The sequence below is a fragment of the Fusarium oxysporum genome, chromosome VII (genome assembly GCF_013085055.1).
Source record: "Fusarium oxysporum Fo47 chromosome VII, complete sequence".
Lineage (NCBI taxonomy): Eukaryota > Fungi > Ascomycota > Sordariomycetes > Hypocreales > Nectriaceae > Fusarium > Fusarium oxysporum.
The window spans coordinates 3401132-3416311 of NC_072846.1; the positions used below are offsets into that span (position 1 = coordinate 3401132).

Below are 15180 nucleotides of genomic sequence, written 5' to 3' on the forward strand. Positions count from 1 at the left end.
AAAAACTCGTTCCAATCGTTGAGACTCTCGCGGCGAGCCTCCAGCCCCTGGTCATGGCGTGTAAAGGTCGGCTGGCAGTAGCGGAGGACTGCCTTGTTAGCATGCCAGAGGCATAAAAGCGAAATTGCAGTAGGAAAGCAGCGAGCGACAGCATTCATACAAGCGAGGCACCGATCCGTGAGGATGACAGACGGGAGGGCTGCTCCGCAAAGCTCGTACATTGATCGAAGTCGGTCCAAAGCCCAGGTATAATCCTCCTCGCTCTCGCCACTCAAGAATGCAAAGGCGATACAGAAAGATCGCTGGCAGGCATCCACCCCGATGATATCGAGGAGCGGCATTCCATATTTATTCGTCTTGTACGTGCAATCCAAGAAGAGCAGGTCTGGATAAGCCTTCAGGTACGCCAATGACTCCGGGTGGGCGAATAATACTGCTGTAACTCGGTCATGTGAATCGAGCTGCATCCGGTTCCAGAACCCTTCCTTATCCAACTGGTTGGCAAAGGCGTGTATAGTGCTTTGACCCTCACATAGCTCGCGTTTGCTGTCTGCAATGCGGTTATAGATGTCTTGCTGGGTTGCAATGGTGTTTGATTTCTGGCGGATATAAGTTCTAATATCCTTTGGCGCTACCCCGGCATTTGTGAGACCACTGATCGTCGTTTTATCATTGTCGGACAATGTGCGATGTGTTGGATGAGCAGACTGGTGCCAGGTTGGCTCATGATTATGAATGGCGAATCGGCTATCTGGACGGTGCCTTAAAGTCCATGTGGTCTTGTCAAGGCTCTGCTTTGCAAGCACAGAAAACTGGCAGCTTGTGCCTCGGGTGCTTGTCTTCCGTCTTCGTTCTATTGATGCATCTGGAGGGCGACAGGCTCGATCGCAAGTGAACGTAACCGTAAGCCTCCCGGTCTTCTCTTTGTGGGACCTTCCAGTAACAAAGGCATAGCCCCGTGGTGCTGCCCAGTTATTAATCGCCTTGAATACGGCATCTCGGGATGTGTACTCGCATTCAGGAGGGAGACAGTCCTCTGGAAAACGAGCAGCCGTTCCGCTCGACCCCATTTTCCACCATGCTGCGGACGAATATCTGAAAGTAGCGTAAAGACTGTAGAGAAATTTGAAGCAGACACGCGACTTGTTCGCGTTAACCGTCGACGCTTACATAATGCCCACGGGTACCCGTGAAAATTTTGGAGCCACGAGTACCCGTGTCCCTATGGGGCCCCAACATGCCCAAAATGGACTAACCGTGGCGCATGATGGTGTGTGTCACTGGAGCTGCTGTGACCCCTGCCCTCTCCAATCACTAACACCATTCGGATGGATGCCTTAGCATTTGGGCAATCATTAGCTTGTCCCATGGTCGCTCACTATTTAAAGGGTCAGCCTCAATTACTCTAGTCTGGTCCTAGCCATAGCTTATATTCAATAACGGTCGCCAACGCACATCCTACACTACTACCGGGATAGTTCATTACTATATCACATGTGATAAGTAAATAAAACACTCGTTTTGGAATACATGGCGCGATACCATTTGTTCGTGACATAAACTACAACAAATAAATATATGGCCTTATGTAGAAGCAGAAATTTATCAAGGCCTCAGCCTTCGAGAGACCTCGACGTATGGAGGCTACCGGCCTTCTTATGTATAACCTCCCATAACGACCTGCGCCGCGACTTCTGCTCTTCCTTCGATTCGCCAACTTGCGTGACTGACAAAGACTGGTGTCAGATGTTCAGGTGGAAAAACTTTTATTGTGTCTGTGCTCTCTTGTACTCGAAGGACCTTTTAGATCTTATATCCTTGCGCTATGAACTCAAGGCTAACAAAATCGAAGACGACGCATTGACGTAGAATCACGTGAGCGGCTGAAGTGAGCAAATTGGTTCTTTGCATTCGCACTCAAGATTCGACCTATGCTGAAGAAAGTTCGTTGGTCGATCTTATTTGAGTCGACATCAGGATGTTACCGCATTCAGCATATGAGCAGCGAGAGGCCATCAACAGCCAGTTCCACGACAACACTGACATCCACCAGGGAAACGTCCAAGGAAATGTTTACTACAGCCTGCCCCACCCGCCGGCCCCTGCCGAAGTCGGCCGCGTCATTCCGTATCCCCGCAACGAGGATTTGGTCCATCGACTAGGTCTCATCGACAGACTAGATGAGCTTTTACCGCAATCGGTAGGATCGCGCAGCTCTGCCCTGTGGGGCTTAGGGGGATCTGGGTAGGTCCCCAGTTTTGGAACGCTACGATGTCGCGAGACGGCTAACGGAGGAACGAACTAAGCAAGACACAGATCGCGCTAGACTACGCGTACCGACGATGCGATACCGATGACAAATGCTGCGTCTTCTGGGTGCATGCCGACAATGAAGCGACTTTCACATCCGATTATAAGACGATCGGGAAGAAGCTTGGGGTTGACGAGCGGCTTGACGGGTCGGACCTGCTAGATGCGGTATGCAGCGCAATTGAAGCTCGATCGAAATGGGTGATGGTCGTCGACAACGCTGACGACCTGAGGCTGTTCGGAGTGGGCCAACAAGCAAATGATGAAGAGATGAACGATACTCTATACAAATATGTCCCTCACGGATCGCAAGGGACGGTACTATGGACGAGTCGAGACGCGCATATTGTCGGCACGCTTGTTGGATCGCCTCGCGGTATTGCAGTGCGTTCTATGACGATGGATGAGGCGGCGACGCTTCTCGCGAGGAGAAGGGGTGATTCGTCGACGGTGGAGAGGGAGGCAGGAGTAGACGCATTGTTGGAAGAGCTGCACTGCCTGCCGTTGGCAATCTCGCAAGCTGGCGCCTATATGCGGCGTATGTCAATGACGGCCGAGCAATACTTAGGTTTCCTTAGGCAAGGTAAGACCCGATGGGATATGCTAAAGGCTAGCGACGCTGCCCGACATCGACGGCCGGAGGTGTCGAACAGTATGCTCGAGACGTCGAGGATCTCGACGAAGCGGATCCGAGCAGAAAGCGAGATGTCGTACCGGATGTTGCATGTGGTTGCATATGTTGACAGTCAGGATATACCGTACGAGCTGATAGCGGCAGTTGCTGATCGATGCGACAATGACAAGGAGGACTCAGTGAAACAGGCCACGGAGATTGAGGTTCTAGAAGCCATCACGCGACTGAAAGAGTTTTCTTTCCTTAGCCTGCGTCAGACAGAGCAAGGCGAGCGAAGGTATGAGATGCACAAGCTCGTGCAAGAGGCCTTGCGATATGGGCTGAGAGTACGTGGCACAATTGAGAAAATCCTGGGCGAGACACTGAGTACCGAGAACGAGTCGGAAAACAGTGAAGCATACTATGCTGGCACAACTCTGCAGATTGTAGATGGCCTCTTCCCACCATCAGAACCGAGTTCATGGGCACGATGCGAGCAGTACATGAAACATGCTATACGAGTGGGGGAGTGGGCGGAGGTGAGCAGGATGGAGGTTAAGGCAGCGACTCTGCTTCAGAGAGTATCGTATTTTCTGTACGATCGAGGGCGGTGGAGAGAGAGGGAACCAGTGGATAGTCGTGCATGGGTTCTCCGACGGAAGGTGCTTGGGGAGAAGCATCCCGATACGATCAGGAGCATGGCGGACCTCGCGGCGACGTACCATGCGCAGGGCCGACATGACGAGGACGAAGAGATCGCGGTCAAGGTACTAGAACTCCGACGAGAGGTTCTTGGGGAGAAACACCTCGATACGATCAGGAGCATGGCAGCTCTCGCAACGACGTACCATGAGCAAGGTCGATATGTCGAGGCTGAAGGCATTGATCAAGAAGTACTGGATCTCCGACGAGAGTTGCTTGGGGAGAAGCATCCGGATACGATTAGGAGCCTGGCGGACCTTGCGACGACGTACCATCAGCAGGGCCGATATGATGAAGCTCTTCAGCTCCATCAAACCGCCTTGGGCCTTCGCCGCCATGTGCTTGTAGAAAACCATCCGGATACGATGCAGAGCGTGGCATACCTCGCCTCCATACGCGAGGCGTTACAACAGCTACCGTCGCTTGTATAGCCAGTCTAGTCTTTGGCGGTCACGCAAGTTTACGAATCGGAGGGAGAAGGAAAGCTGCACGGGAAGCTCGGGCGTTTTTGCAAATGGAGATCCCACAAGAGTAAAGGCTTTGATTGATCTCTGTTTCTATTCAAGGGCCTACATCTGCCGTGGCGTATACCAAACTAGCTGCCATAGTAATCAACAAGTATTTTGTGTGTTCATGAACAGGGTGCATATATATAATCGTTGGGTAAACATAGCTTCTGGTCAGAATTAGACACCGGAATGAATGAAGTTGGTCGTCAGACGGGGCGGTTAATGCCCGAGTTTCCAGGCATTTTTGTGCTGTTAGTGCTGGGGAAGGGCAGGGATCGTATTGGGGCCGATGGTATATTGTGCATGCGCCATGATTAGTCCATTTTTGGCTATTCTCAGTAAATTTACAATGACAGATGGTTGACGCTGAACTCGCATCCCACTGTAGTGTGCGCGGCCATCAAGATGTGGACTGATCTACATACCCTTCCGACAACCAACCCGCTCCGAAGCTCTACATCTCGCATTCGAAAGTTCAGAAGATATAATCGGTCGCCATTCTACGAGGTAGCAGTGGCACTCAATGAGATCCCGATGGAAGAACTAGAAACGATCAACCCTTTCACGTTGGCACCCTGGGTAGAACGGGTGCAGACTATAGTAGATGATGGGGATAGTTTAGGGACAACACAAACAGATCTAGGATGGGCGGTACGGGCAGCAGTGAGCAGTTCGGCGCGGAATGGGGTAGTCGGAGTCGGCGGGGCCATCGAGATCCCTGCCTCGGTGCGAGGAGGACCGAAGCTTGAGCGCTTTTCCTTCACGCTCGGCATGACGGAGCAGAACCCATTTTCCGGACAACTAGCAGCGATGGCTTACGTGTTGAGACACTTACCCGACCTTGAGTATCGAAGCGTGGCACTATTGGCGAGCAACAAAGCTGCCGTGCTTACGATCCGAAACCCTCGCCAGCAGTCCGGCCAAGAATATGTTGGATGCATATATGATTCTATTAACTCGTTAAAAGTCAAGCGGAATGTAGCGGCTGTCGTATGGATACCCACCAGTGCTGAACACAGGCTCTTGAAGATGGCTAAGAAAGAAGCGCGAGCTGCAAGCCGAGAAGGTGTCGCCCCGGCCCGGAAGTTTCCCAGGATGCGATCGACGACCTTGAACATAGCTCAATCAGGTGAGCATACTAGGAAACAGCTACCAGATAACGTCGGGAGGTTTTCAAAGAAGGTCGATGCTGCGCTCCCAGGCAAGCACACCCGACTGCTCTATGATGGCTTGTCGCGGAGAGAAGCCAGTGTACTATCACAGCTTAGGACAGGCATGGCCAGGCTGAACGGGTACCTCTTCCGGATCAGCGTAGCAGCATCACAGCAATGCGCATGCGGGCAAGCGATAGAGACAGTAGAGCACTTTCTCTTTCGATGCACGAAATGGACAGCGCATAGGACTAAAATGTTGCAGTGCACGGAGACATTGAGAGGGAACCTCTCGTTCTACCTAGGAGGAAAGTCACCATCAGATGACGCAAAGTGGACGCCAAACATGCAGGCAGTCCATGCAACTATACGATTTGCAATGGCCACAGGCCGACTCGACACACAATACTGAAACCAGATTGCAAGAATCACACCTACTTACTCTTACTAACCTACTTACACTAAACACCAAACACCCCGTCTTATAAAAGCGGACGTCGCTTCAGCCGCCGTAGATAGGACGTTGAACACTTGAAGAATAGCCTTCAAGCTAGTTCGCTGGCTATGCTAGTAAACCACGGGAAAACGCAGGGAGCAATAGGGTAGAAGGAAAAAGCACAATCGAGGAACAGGCGCATTATGGGCTTGAGGAGACCTATTTCAATTCATATGGTGAAAAGCAAGGTACAGTCTGGGCTTTAGGAAATGCGGACACAGATTGAGCAACGTGTAGCACAGCATGGGCTCGGGGAGGCGAGGACGAAAACTAGGCAATGTACGTACGAATTAGTGACTAGTGCCCTATCGGCCAAAATAAGCCGCCGGGCGTAATAAATTGTATTGTATTGTATTGTATACAACAATCGCTTCACAGAAATGCAAATATATCTGACATGAAGAGTGAATTCTCTTTTGGACCACTTTGCTTCCATAAAATTCAACCATCCCATGTGAAATCACAAGCAGAAATAGTAAAACGGCTCTATTTGTTGAGTCATCCAAGATTTGTGGTGCTTTGCTCGCCCACTTATGGAATTCCTCGATTACTAGTTAGAGGTTTCGAGATTCTTCGGACTCGCGTCTAGATGCATGATAAAATCGTGAGAGGGTGTGTGATAATTCTTTAGGTGATGCGGCAAGGACAAACCGTGTCGCTTCTTTCGTGAGATGTGAACAGGGATGCATGTGGTACAGTTCACTGATTCCGAACAAACTCTGGCAGCCAACCTGAGAGTGCGCTATGGACATGAGTTTTCCCTCGTGACTTGTTGTATCGGTATTCGAAAGGCTGTCGTGAGCATTAGAACATTATAGTAGCTTTAGCTGGAACGGCATTCATCAATTATATCTGTACCCATCCTTCTGGTCTTTTATCTTTTACCTTTTATCTCTCGAAATAAAAAGAATAATGATATATTTGTAACTTAAACCGCCATAGCGCTCGTCTATAGTCCTTATTAACGTATTGTCAGACTCGGTGTATCTTGTCTGACTTTTGGTAAAGTCGAATTGGTTGAATCCTGAACCTAGAAGCTTGGATGTCCATGATGTCGAGCTATAACTTCAAGACCAACGCCATTTGACATCATATTATGTTTCCCTTTCCTGGCTATCTTGAATGAAGCCTACGCTGCCCAAAACAGTAGCCCACAGCAAGGCAACCGAGCTCAGTGGGCCGAAAATCATCATCGGGAGAAGCGATACGAGGAAATGTCCTAGTATGTTAGCGAGAATTGGACTCAGTGTCATCTAGCAGGCGCTCTTACCGAAGAATAACGGCCTTCTCGTGATTGTTTGCCAGAACTCCTCCGATACAAGCATGTCTGCAGCACCACTCCACTGCCAGGGTCCCAGGAGTCGAAACTTCGTGTTGAAGTGTGCGCCAAAAGCCCAGACAACAAGCAGACGCCACCCGCCACGAACATCTTTCTTATGCGCAATGGCCAAGACGTCCCAGAGCCCTATTGCCGAGTTCATGTCCAAAGCCAACTGATATACATAGCTTTCATGGTCGACACCGTATTCTATACGAGAATCTGGAGGAAGCTTTAAGCGGTAGTGTTCTTCATCGGTAGCTCGCAGAGGATGCGGTATCTTCTCTGGAGCTAATATATTCAGAATCCAAAGCTGAGCCTGCATTTCTGCCAGAGGCGGGATGGCGCCAAGTGATGGTCTCACAAATCCAATAAATCCGACGGTTGGCTCATCACGTCGCCAGATACCGCGGACATTGGCCTGGTTTGCCGTTCCGTAAGCTCTGGTAGGTTTTGTTCGTGAAGGCTCAAGGAACGGAAAATCTTGTTTATAGCCAGTAGAGAGAATGACGATATCTGGTTTGATTCTCTCTCCTTTCAACCGGCTGAACTCGGGCTGCTGATTATCGAAGAAATGAACAGTCCCATCCCGGCCTATCTCCTTCGGCCATGGTGCCAAGTCCACTTTTCTCCCATTGGTGTCTGGAACCGGAGTTTGCACGATGGCAGATCGCAGGGCGTATAGCCAGAGGCGTGGGCCTGGCATACTTGGACGGTACGGAAGGCTGATGTAGGGACAGACTTTCATAGATTTGTTAAAGAATACTAGAGGAGTGGTCAGCACTGCGGTGGGAGTACGGTCGTGGAGGTATGTTACTCTTGGACGGATGATGGCGTTCCGGACTGATCCTTCCGATCCACTGGTCCATTCCCGCTGTGGTTCCAGACGACAACCAAAGGATGAACTTGATGTACCAGTGACAGTAGTGCCATAGCACCATGGAATTGCGAAGGAGTGGGTGAACATATGTGGTATCGAACATGTTGGCCCGGCTCACGTCAATTGGTATGCCTGGCTCTTTGAGGTCCGGTTTCCTCCCAAGAATTGGAAACAACACAGGACCCGGATTTCTCTGATCATATTGTCAATAGATAGGACGAAAGAGGAGCATTTGAGAAACGAGATATGTCACAGAGTGCTATAGTACATACCTTTGGAGCGAAATGCACGCCATCTCTATGGCAGAGTAAGACTCTTTTGGTAGGCGACGTTGCCGCTAGATATGCGATATCTGCCCCAGTCTCTCCACTTCCAACTACCATGACGGTTTTGTCGGTCCCGAACTGCTTTCTTGATTTGAAGCCGGAAGAATGAAAAACCAATGGAACATTTTCCATTCCCTTTATGTTGGGGATGTTGGGTGTCACATGCAAACCCGAACAAACAGCGACCGCATCGCATCTCCATTCACATGGAAACCGGGCCTCGTTTGTTTTGTAGGTGATGATGTGGCTCCCATCGACTCCTCGGGTGACAGATAAAACTTGTGTGTTGAGTCGCATATGAGGCCACAATTTGAAATGCGTGCAGTAAGCTTGAAGATACTGCACATACTGCTGAGTGCTGAGAAAGTCACCATGCTCGGAATATCTGAAGTCGGAGAAAGTGGTGAGTTGTTTGGAGGACACGAGCTGCAGTGAGTATGAGTGGTTTGGTCCATAGTCTCTCGACTGCTCTAGCCACTCACCTCGGCGTCTTCGTATGATCGTGCAGCAAATGTACCTCCAACTTGCGTTTGATATTCAAATAGAATTGCTTCGACAGGCTCGCAGGATATGCTCGCAGAAGCCTGGATCGGGTACTTCAAGGTGACAAGCCCTGACGGACCTCCCCCAATCACCGCCACTCTCATAGCCAAAAGGCCAATGCTCAATCTCGTCGATTTTCCTTCTGTATGAGAGCCGGATCACAGAACCGCTTTCTCAGGCAGCACTTTACTGATTGCGATAAGCATAGTGCATTGATCGTGCGAGTAATGAACATAATTAATACTCTATCCAAGTGTGGATCACGAAGAGCTGAACGCGAAAGGCGGAGGGCTCTATTTGGCCTTTCAACGCTGAGCGCACGTCGATTGGACGGGCGAACCTTCGAAGATCCTATACCACAGTATTGGCCGCAGGCCAGGCCTGGAACCTGTTCCCAGAGCGTTCTAATGGCTGTTTCTCGACGAAACTTGTTCACAGGCAAGCATGCGGCCAGCTCTTTGTCAAAACTAAAACGTTTTGAGAAGCATCCAATTAGATCAAGATTTGGCACATGGTGTTAACTGCGGTTGAAAAGGTCAATCCTCGCTCATTATGTGTGGCAAAGCCGATGCAAGCGATTCAATCCTTTATGTGATCATCTCAGCATAGACATATTGTAGACTACGCTGCCAAACTCAAAAAAGGATCAATGGAAAGAAAATTCGCAAGTGGCATGCAACAGTCGCTTGCTTACCCTAGAGCCGTTCGGGCTATTGGCCAGCCAGATGGCTTCCAAACATAATCTGACAATGCTGGGCAAAGAGGGGTAAGATTAAGAACCTACTTTCGCTTTGGCAGGTCTGACGAGAGTACCTCTCTAACAGGTAGCATCAGTGAAGACTAGTATGACAGGAACTACATATGGAGTACTTGCGCACCACGGCTGCTGAGGGTGTACGAAGGTGTTGTGATAAAAGACCGATAAATTGTCATTACCCGGGCCGCCAACATCAGTTCCGCTAAAGGCGGTTCTTGCGCTTGAACGCACTCATTAACGTTGTCCTCGATTTCCCTTTAAACATGAAACAGCCGAGTACGATTAAACATATTTCTTACAGGTACTATAACGAATTTATGCTTGAGTATGAGTAAGTTAGTGTATGAATACTCGCTGCAGAGTATCAATAATTACGCTTATGTTTCCACATAGGTATCCGGCGTGTTTGGAATGGCTATTGATTGTTCTGAAGAGATGTTTCCGAGACTTTGGTCACCTTAAACCTCCTGAGCCCTTCCCCTGTTCGCGTGTTCTCACCCATATTAATACTGATTTATTGATGAAGAACGTGATGCCACATGAGGCCCGTTGCCTAAAGGTGTAGAGTAGAAATTTCTGGGTACAGATGTGTGCTTCGGGAGTATGTTGTTGAAGAGGAAGCTTAAAGTGCTCAATAATGTATTGTTATATGTTATATCAATCTAATTTATGATCCCCATTCTAGATCGGTCTTTTGTTCCGATCCTCAAACAATGATAAGAGAGTAAAAGAACAAGACGTAAATGAACCTCGGCAAAGCCATCATGCATGAACTGCCAAGTGAGGTGCAATGACGCATCTTTTGCTCGTCCTCTTACAGCTGCGGTGCTTCCGCCTTACCCCACGAAGATATACGAGAGGAAGCTACATAAACACGAGCGAGTGTACCGCAGCCTACGACCCAGCCGAGCGATCCCAGTAGTACAGAAGAGTTCACGACGGTCGACCCAATAACACCTGCTCCGAGAATGAGGATGGTAGTATATTTCATTTTCAGCGATCGTGCTTCGCCCCCGCATTGCGTGAAGTACAGTAGAAGGAGAAATCTAATTAGTGTTAGCATGTATGGTTTTCAGTGGGTTGACAATATATGTACAATATGGCTCGAGTCAGGATCCATGCGATACTATAACGCCAGATCCACCATGTCAGGACAAGTCCAAAGAAGCCATGCTTTGGGTGTCTGGTTCCGGTGGTGGAGGGCCAAAGGTACGCCAACAGCGGCTTGAGCCCTACCAAGGACATTTTCCCGATGAGTGGCCAACCAGAATTGAAATCACACCATCGCGTTAGTGTGCTGCAAACTAGGCTCGTTGTGTCAGCCAAATCTATAGGGCTGCGAGAAGAAAGCGCATATGTGTCGACAAGCGAGGCCGCACTCGCAGGTAACCGACTCGATAGGTCGACCAACCCATAGATTACAGAAAAGAAATTGCCCCTTTCGGGCAGCGTAGAGCTAGCTTCCTTATCATGAGTTTTCGCTTCAGGCATTGGTCAATTCGGCTATTCACACAGAAGATATTAATAGTTCCGGGAACATGAACGTGACAAGGCTATACAACCAGTGAGTATTTATGTCAACTTCCAGCCAATATAGGGCGTACGCTTTTTGGAAGGCATTGCGGGCAGAAACCGCCGAGTGCGAAGGCTTGTTTCTTCAGTCTTTTCATAATGTCGATATTGGAGGCAATTTTCACCAGCTTCTTGAGGAAAGGATTGACAATTATTTCGACCTTTCTGTAATATGGGCTCTAATGGACGGCCGTAATTATTTCGATGGTGGTTATATATCGACTTTGCAAACACGCTTGTTGACTTGTTGCCTGCGCCTCTGAAACTTGGATTCTGTGTCTTCATTACAAAATTTTCATTTTAGCAACCTCTTCAAACGGTGGTGACTCCAACCTAGATACAACCACAACGTCCTGAAATGGCGAAGCCCCAAGCAAGTCTGGTGACTATACGATGTTTTCTCTGTGCCATTCTCATAGAGATAATGTCTACGGACGACCTGCCTGCGGTCCGGATAGGAGAGGGGCTCTACTATTGCAAGAGATGTAGTATTAGCACTGGATACTCTCAGGAAGTTCTGGGACAAAGAGGAATATCCTCCGAGCAGAAAACCATGGATCGAACGCAGAAGAAAACTCAATAACAATCTCCAACTATCGAGACATGAAAGTCGCTGTTTCCATGTAAATAAAACCGATTTCTTTAGAGAAGCTTTGATCATATAGAAGGTTCAAGGTGTCTTTCAGAGCATCTTTATCGGCTGTTCTTCAACTTTCTTCAAAGGAAAGCCCAGATATCGGACTATGGATATGACTCAACTCATCTGACTACCAAGTATTGGTTTATTATCAGTCTGCTATTACACTACGTTATGCTCCGCTGGTGGGGGGCATCCACAACCTGTAATATTTCTGGTTCTACAAGCTGGCGTGCAAGGTCAATGATGGTCACGTGTCGGCAAATATCTCACTTTCAAACAAATGCTGGTTGATCAAGAGGTCCTGTATAGATAGTTGTGTTCTCTGAGAAGTTTCACCGTAATTTCTTCCCTTCATTCTGTCCTTTTTCTTCTTTATCCATCAAAAACTTAGGTTATAAATTCGATCGGACGATTCCACTAGGTCCTGAAGAATCATAGTTACATAATCTTAGCTAGGAATCCTGTATACAAGAAACAGCTATTTCAATCCTCAGCTTCTACAATAGAATGACCATCTCTCACCCCTCACAGAATTGAGGACAGTTGAACTTAGTTGGCGTCGTGGATAAATTTCCTCTTTTTCCCCACACCGCTGTATAATTGCCAATCATTCTTTTCGAAATCTTTGAACTGGTTTCGGAGGCTCGTGACGGTGGTCTCGAGCTCTCCTTTCTCGTTCGTCAACCGGCATACATTGCCATATAAGTCGCCAATGTGGAAACGCTGTGTTTCGATTGTAGAATCTCTCTCTCGCAATAATTCTTCACATCGCTGGACCTCTAATTTGAGGATATGTATCTGGATTCTTTGTTCTTCAAGTTTCTCTTCAGCATGAGATGTTTTGGAGAAGGAAAAATCTTCTTTCGGTGAACCAGATTGTCCAAAAGCCTCTTGAACCAGCGCTCCAGGATGTTCTGCCAGTTGAGGGTCCACCAAGGGTAAGTAATCGCCAAAGGTACATGAAGATTCTGTGGTATTGAGAGTTGCCATCGCGTTCCCCTAGCTTACATTACCTTGGCGACAGTGGTGCGTAGAGCTTGCTAGGTTTCAGCTACGAGAAGGTTATGCTATATATTGGCTCCTGCGGCAGAAAAAGGCCGCCGTGCGTCTGATCGAGTTTAGGACTAGTCAGTCGTTTGAAGGGAACAGGGATAAGTTGTCGTCTGTCTCGTCTGTTGAAAAGCAAATGGTTAGTTTGAAATGGTAGCTGTTTAGCGCCCCTTTCGTTCTTGTCTCTGGAAACAAGCCGTTTCTGGATACTTATGGGGTTGTCGCCTGTCTCGGTAATACAAAGGCGCGGTCAGTATCGGATGTGTAAGGCAGTGACTAGTGATTGCTTGGTTCAGTGCTCGAGCCTATAGCCAAACCGATTCGATTGCTTTGGACCCAACGACGAAGCAGCTGGGCTAAGCGTTCTTTGAATTCGGCGCATACTGATTAATTTTCATATAGTACCTCCAGTGAGATATATCAGTCGGCTGATCCCTAGCAAAACATACGCCGAACAGTACGTGTATTCCGTTCATTGATGCAGATTTGTGTATTCAGGTTGTGTTCTATGAAACCTCTGGCACTTGGTAGATTTACCGGTACTATTTCCGTGTGCAATCTTAGAAGACCCCTTGCATGTGACACCCCGGCACATGCTTACTGCATCAACGAAAATAGGCAGCTTGTAATATGAAACCTGCCAATGATGCTTTACTCATTAATTCACATGGTAACACATATCCTTCCAAGAACCTTCAAGAAACTTACTTCTCCTCAATTAATGCTGTGTGACAGTTATCACAGAACATATCATTTTCTACCAAAACTTGCACTAAAGTGAATGTTCGGCGTCAATAACTTAACTAACCGGAGACATTCATTGTGTACAGACAATGCAGACGGAGGTCACTCGAGTAGCCACCTTCAGTCTAAACTCGAGCACTTCCAAAATCAACCTACTAACGCTTAATACACACCAGAGGATATACCTAATAAGAATGAGGCCTTGTCAGTTGCTACTCCTTACTGGTTGAAAAGGCAGCCTTGACTCGTTAGGCCCCTAGAAATTTCTCCAGCACTACGCAAACTAAGTGAGAAGCAGATGAAACTAGCGCGACGATAGACACCCAAAACGCCGTACCGGAATGGAAAGAAGCTTTCGGGAGCTCTGCCAACCCACGACCAGAAAACCAGATAATAATAACCAATGTCATGAAGCAGGTGAAAATGCCACACGTGCATATACTTAGAATGATGCATATGAGGTTCTTCAAAGGCAATCCATTACTTGCTATTGGCAAGATCATGACCACAGCATTTACGACAGCATAAGCGCATGATATAGCGAAGCAAACGAGTCCAGCAATGAATAAGCTTTTTAGTGAAGGGAGGCGGTGTAGTTGGTTCACCAGAGAGCCAGCTTCATTGGACAAATTGGAGATGATGTTAAAGGTCTTGTCGTCCCCCAACGGGAAGCTCACACAGTCAGAGTGGCCGTCGCCGTATTCCACACATCCGGTTGTGGTCCCAACGGCTAAGGCCTCTGGAACAAGCTTATTCAAAAGGGTTTCTCCCGCCGCGATTGCACTAGTGACCTTACTTTGGATATCTTGAACGACATGTGTGGCTTGAGCGACAGCAACAGTCGCTTGTTTTGCAACGCCGTCGGCCCCTTTAACAACTTCTGTGGCCTGAGAAGGTATATTCTCCGTGGGGATGGATAGACCTCGATGAAGGAGATTTCGTCCTAACTAAACGTGACGAAATATCAGCCGAGAACAATTTTAATGATTGGGCCGTCCAGTACCTCAACTTTGAAGATGTCTTCCTTCTCGTTCTTGCTATCATTGAGAAGTGTCGTACCAACTGCAATTAGAACTATGGCAAGGGTGATGTGAGCCGCAAGTGAGAAGCATGCTTTTAGCCTTTTCAGCATAATGAATTACCAGATAATTGAGCTGTGCCCAGACATTTGACATGAGACGGGCGGCCGATGTAGATAATTAAAGAATAACAAGCGGCCATTCCCCGCCGCTTGGTTACTTCAACCAAACGAGTTCGCTCAACAGTCATAATCGACCACTTTGGCCTACTATTAGTCTTCGTACCGGGAAACGACAGCCAAATTATGACCGCATTGGCAAATGAACAAAATTATAATAATAGAGAAATGTAAGCGACCTTCTGTCATTCGAGTAGCGAGATCCTCTCGGTCATCATAAGCAACAGCGAATATGCCCTCAGCCGACGCATCTTTGGTACTCCGTAATACAGATGTACAGTCTATTATCCCCAACTGTCTCAGGTAAACACTGGCTGAAGCTGACATCGGCGAATCAGGTTGCGTCGCCATATTATTGCTATCTTTTACCA

At 48.1% G+C, this 15180-nt stretch overlaps 4 protein-coding genes across 4 annotated transcripts; 1 reads left to right on the top strand and 3 right to left on the bottom strand.

Moving 5' to 3' along the window:
• Positions 1-2081: 2081 nt before the first annotated feature.
• Positions 2082-4259, top strand: FOBCDRAFT_228222 (Tetratricopeptide repeat-domain-containing protein). The gene is made up of 2 exons (XM_059609768.1): positions 2082-2240; positions 2303-4259. The coding sequence occupies exon 2, from the start codon at positions 2515-2517 to the stop codon at positions 4054-4056; it is 1542 nt and encodes a 513-aa protein (XP_059465473.1). The 5' UTR covers positions 2082-2240; positions 2303-2514; the 3' UTR covers positions 4057-4259.
• Positions 4260-7034: 2775 nt separating this feature from the next.
• Positions 7035-8952, bottom strand: FOBCDRAFT_242098 (dimethylaniline monooxygenase; the record flags this gene model as incomplete). The annotated part of the gene is made up of 4 exons (XM_054706135.2): positions 7035-7864; positions 7917-8172; positions 8252-8731; positions 8788-8952. 4 exons carry the CDS (start codon positions 8950-8952, stop codon positions 7035-7037), a joined length of 1731 nt encoding a protein of 576 aa, XP_054562110.2.
• A 1530-nt stretch (positions 8953-10482) lies between these two features.
• On the bottom strand, positions 10483-11075 carry FOBCDRAFT_110535 (uncharacterized protein; the record flags this gene model as incomplete). The annotated part of the gene is made up of 2 exons (XM_059607712.1): positions 10483-10610; positions 10691-11075. Coding segments are annotated over 2 exons (513 nt in total), but the record flags the coding sequence as incomplete, so codon positions are not given.
• A 1327-nt stretch (positions 11076-12402) lies between these two features.
• FOBCDRAFT_112329 (uncharacterized protein) lies at positions 12403-12807 on the bottom strand (the record flags this gene model as incomplete). The annotated part of the gene is made up of 1 exon (XM_054706136.2): positions 12403-12807. A coding segment is annotated over one exon (405 nt), but the record flags the coding sequence as incomplete, so codon positions are not given.
• Between the last annotated feature and the right edge of the window lie 2373 nt (positions 12808-15180).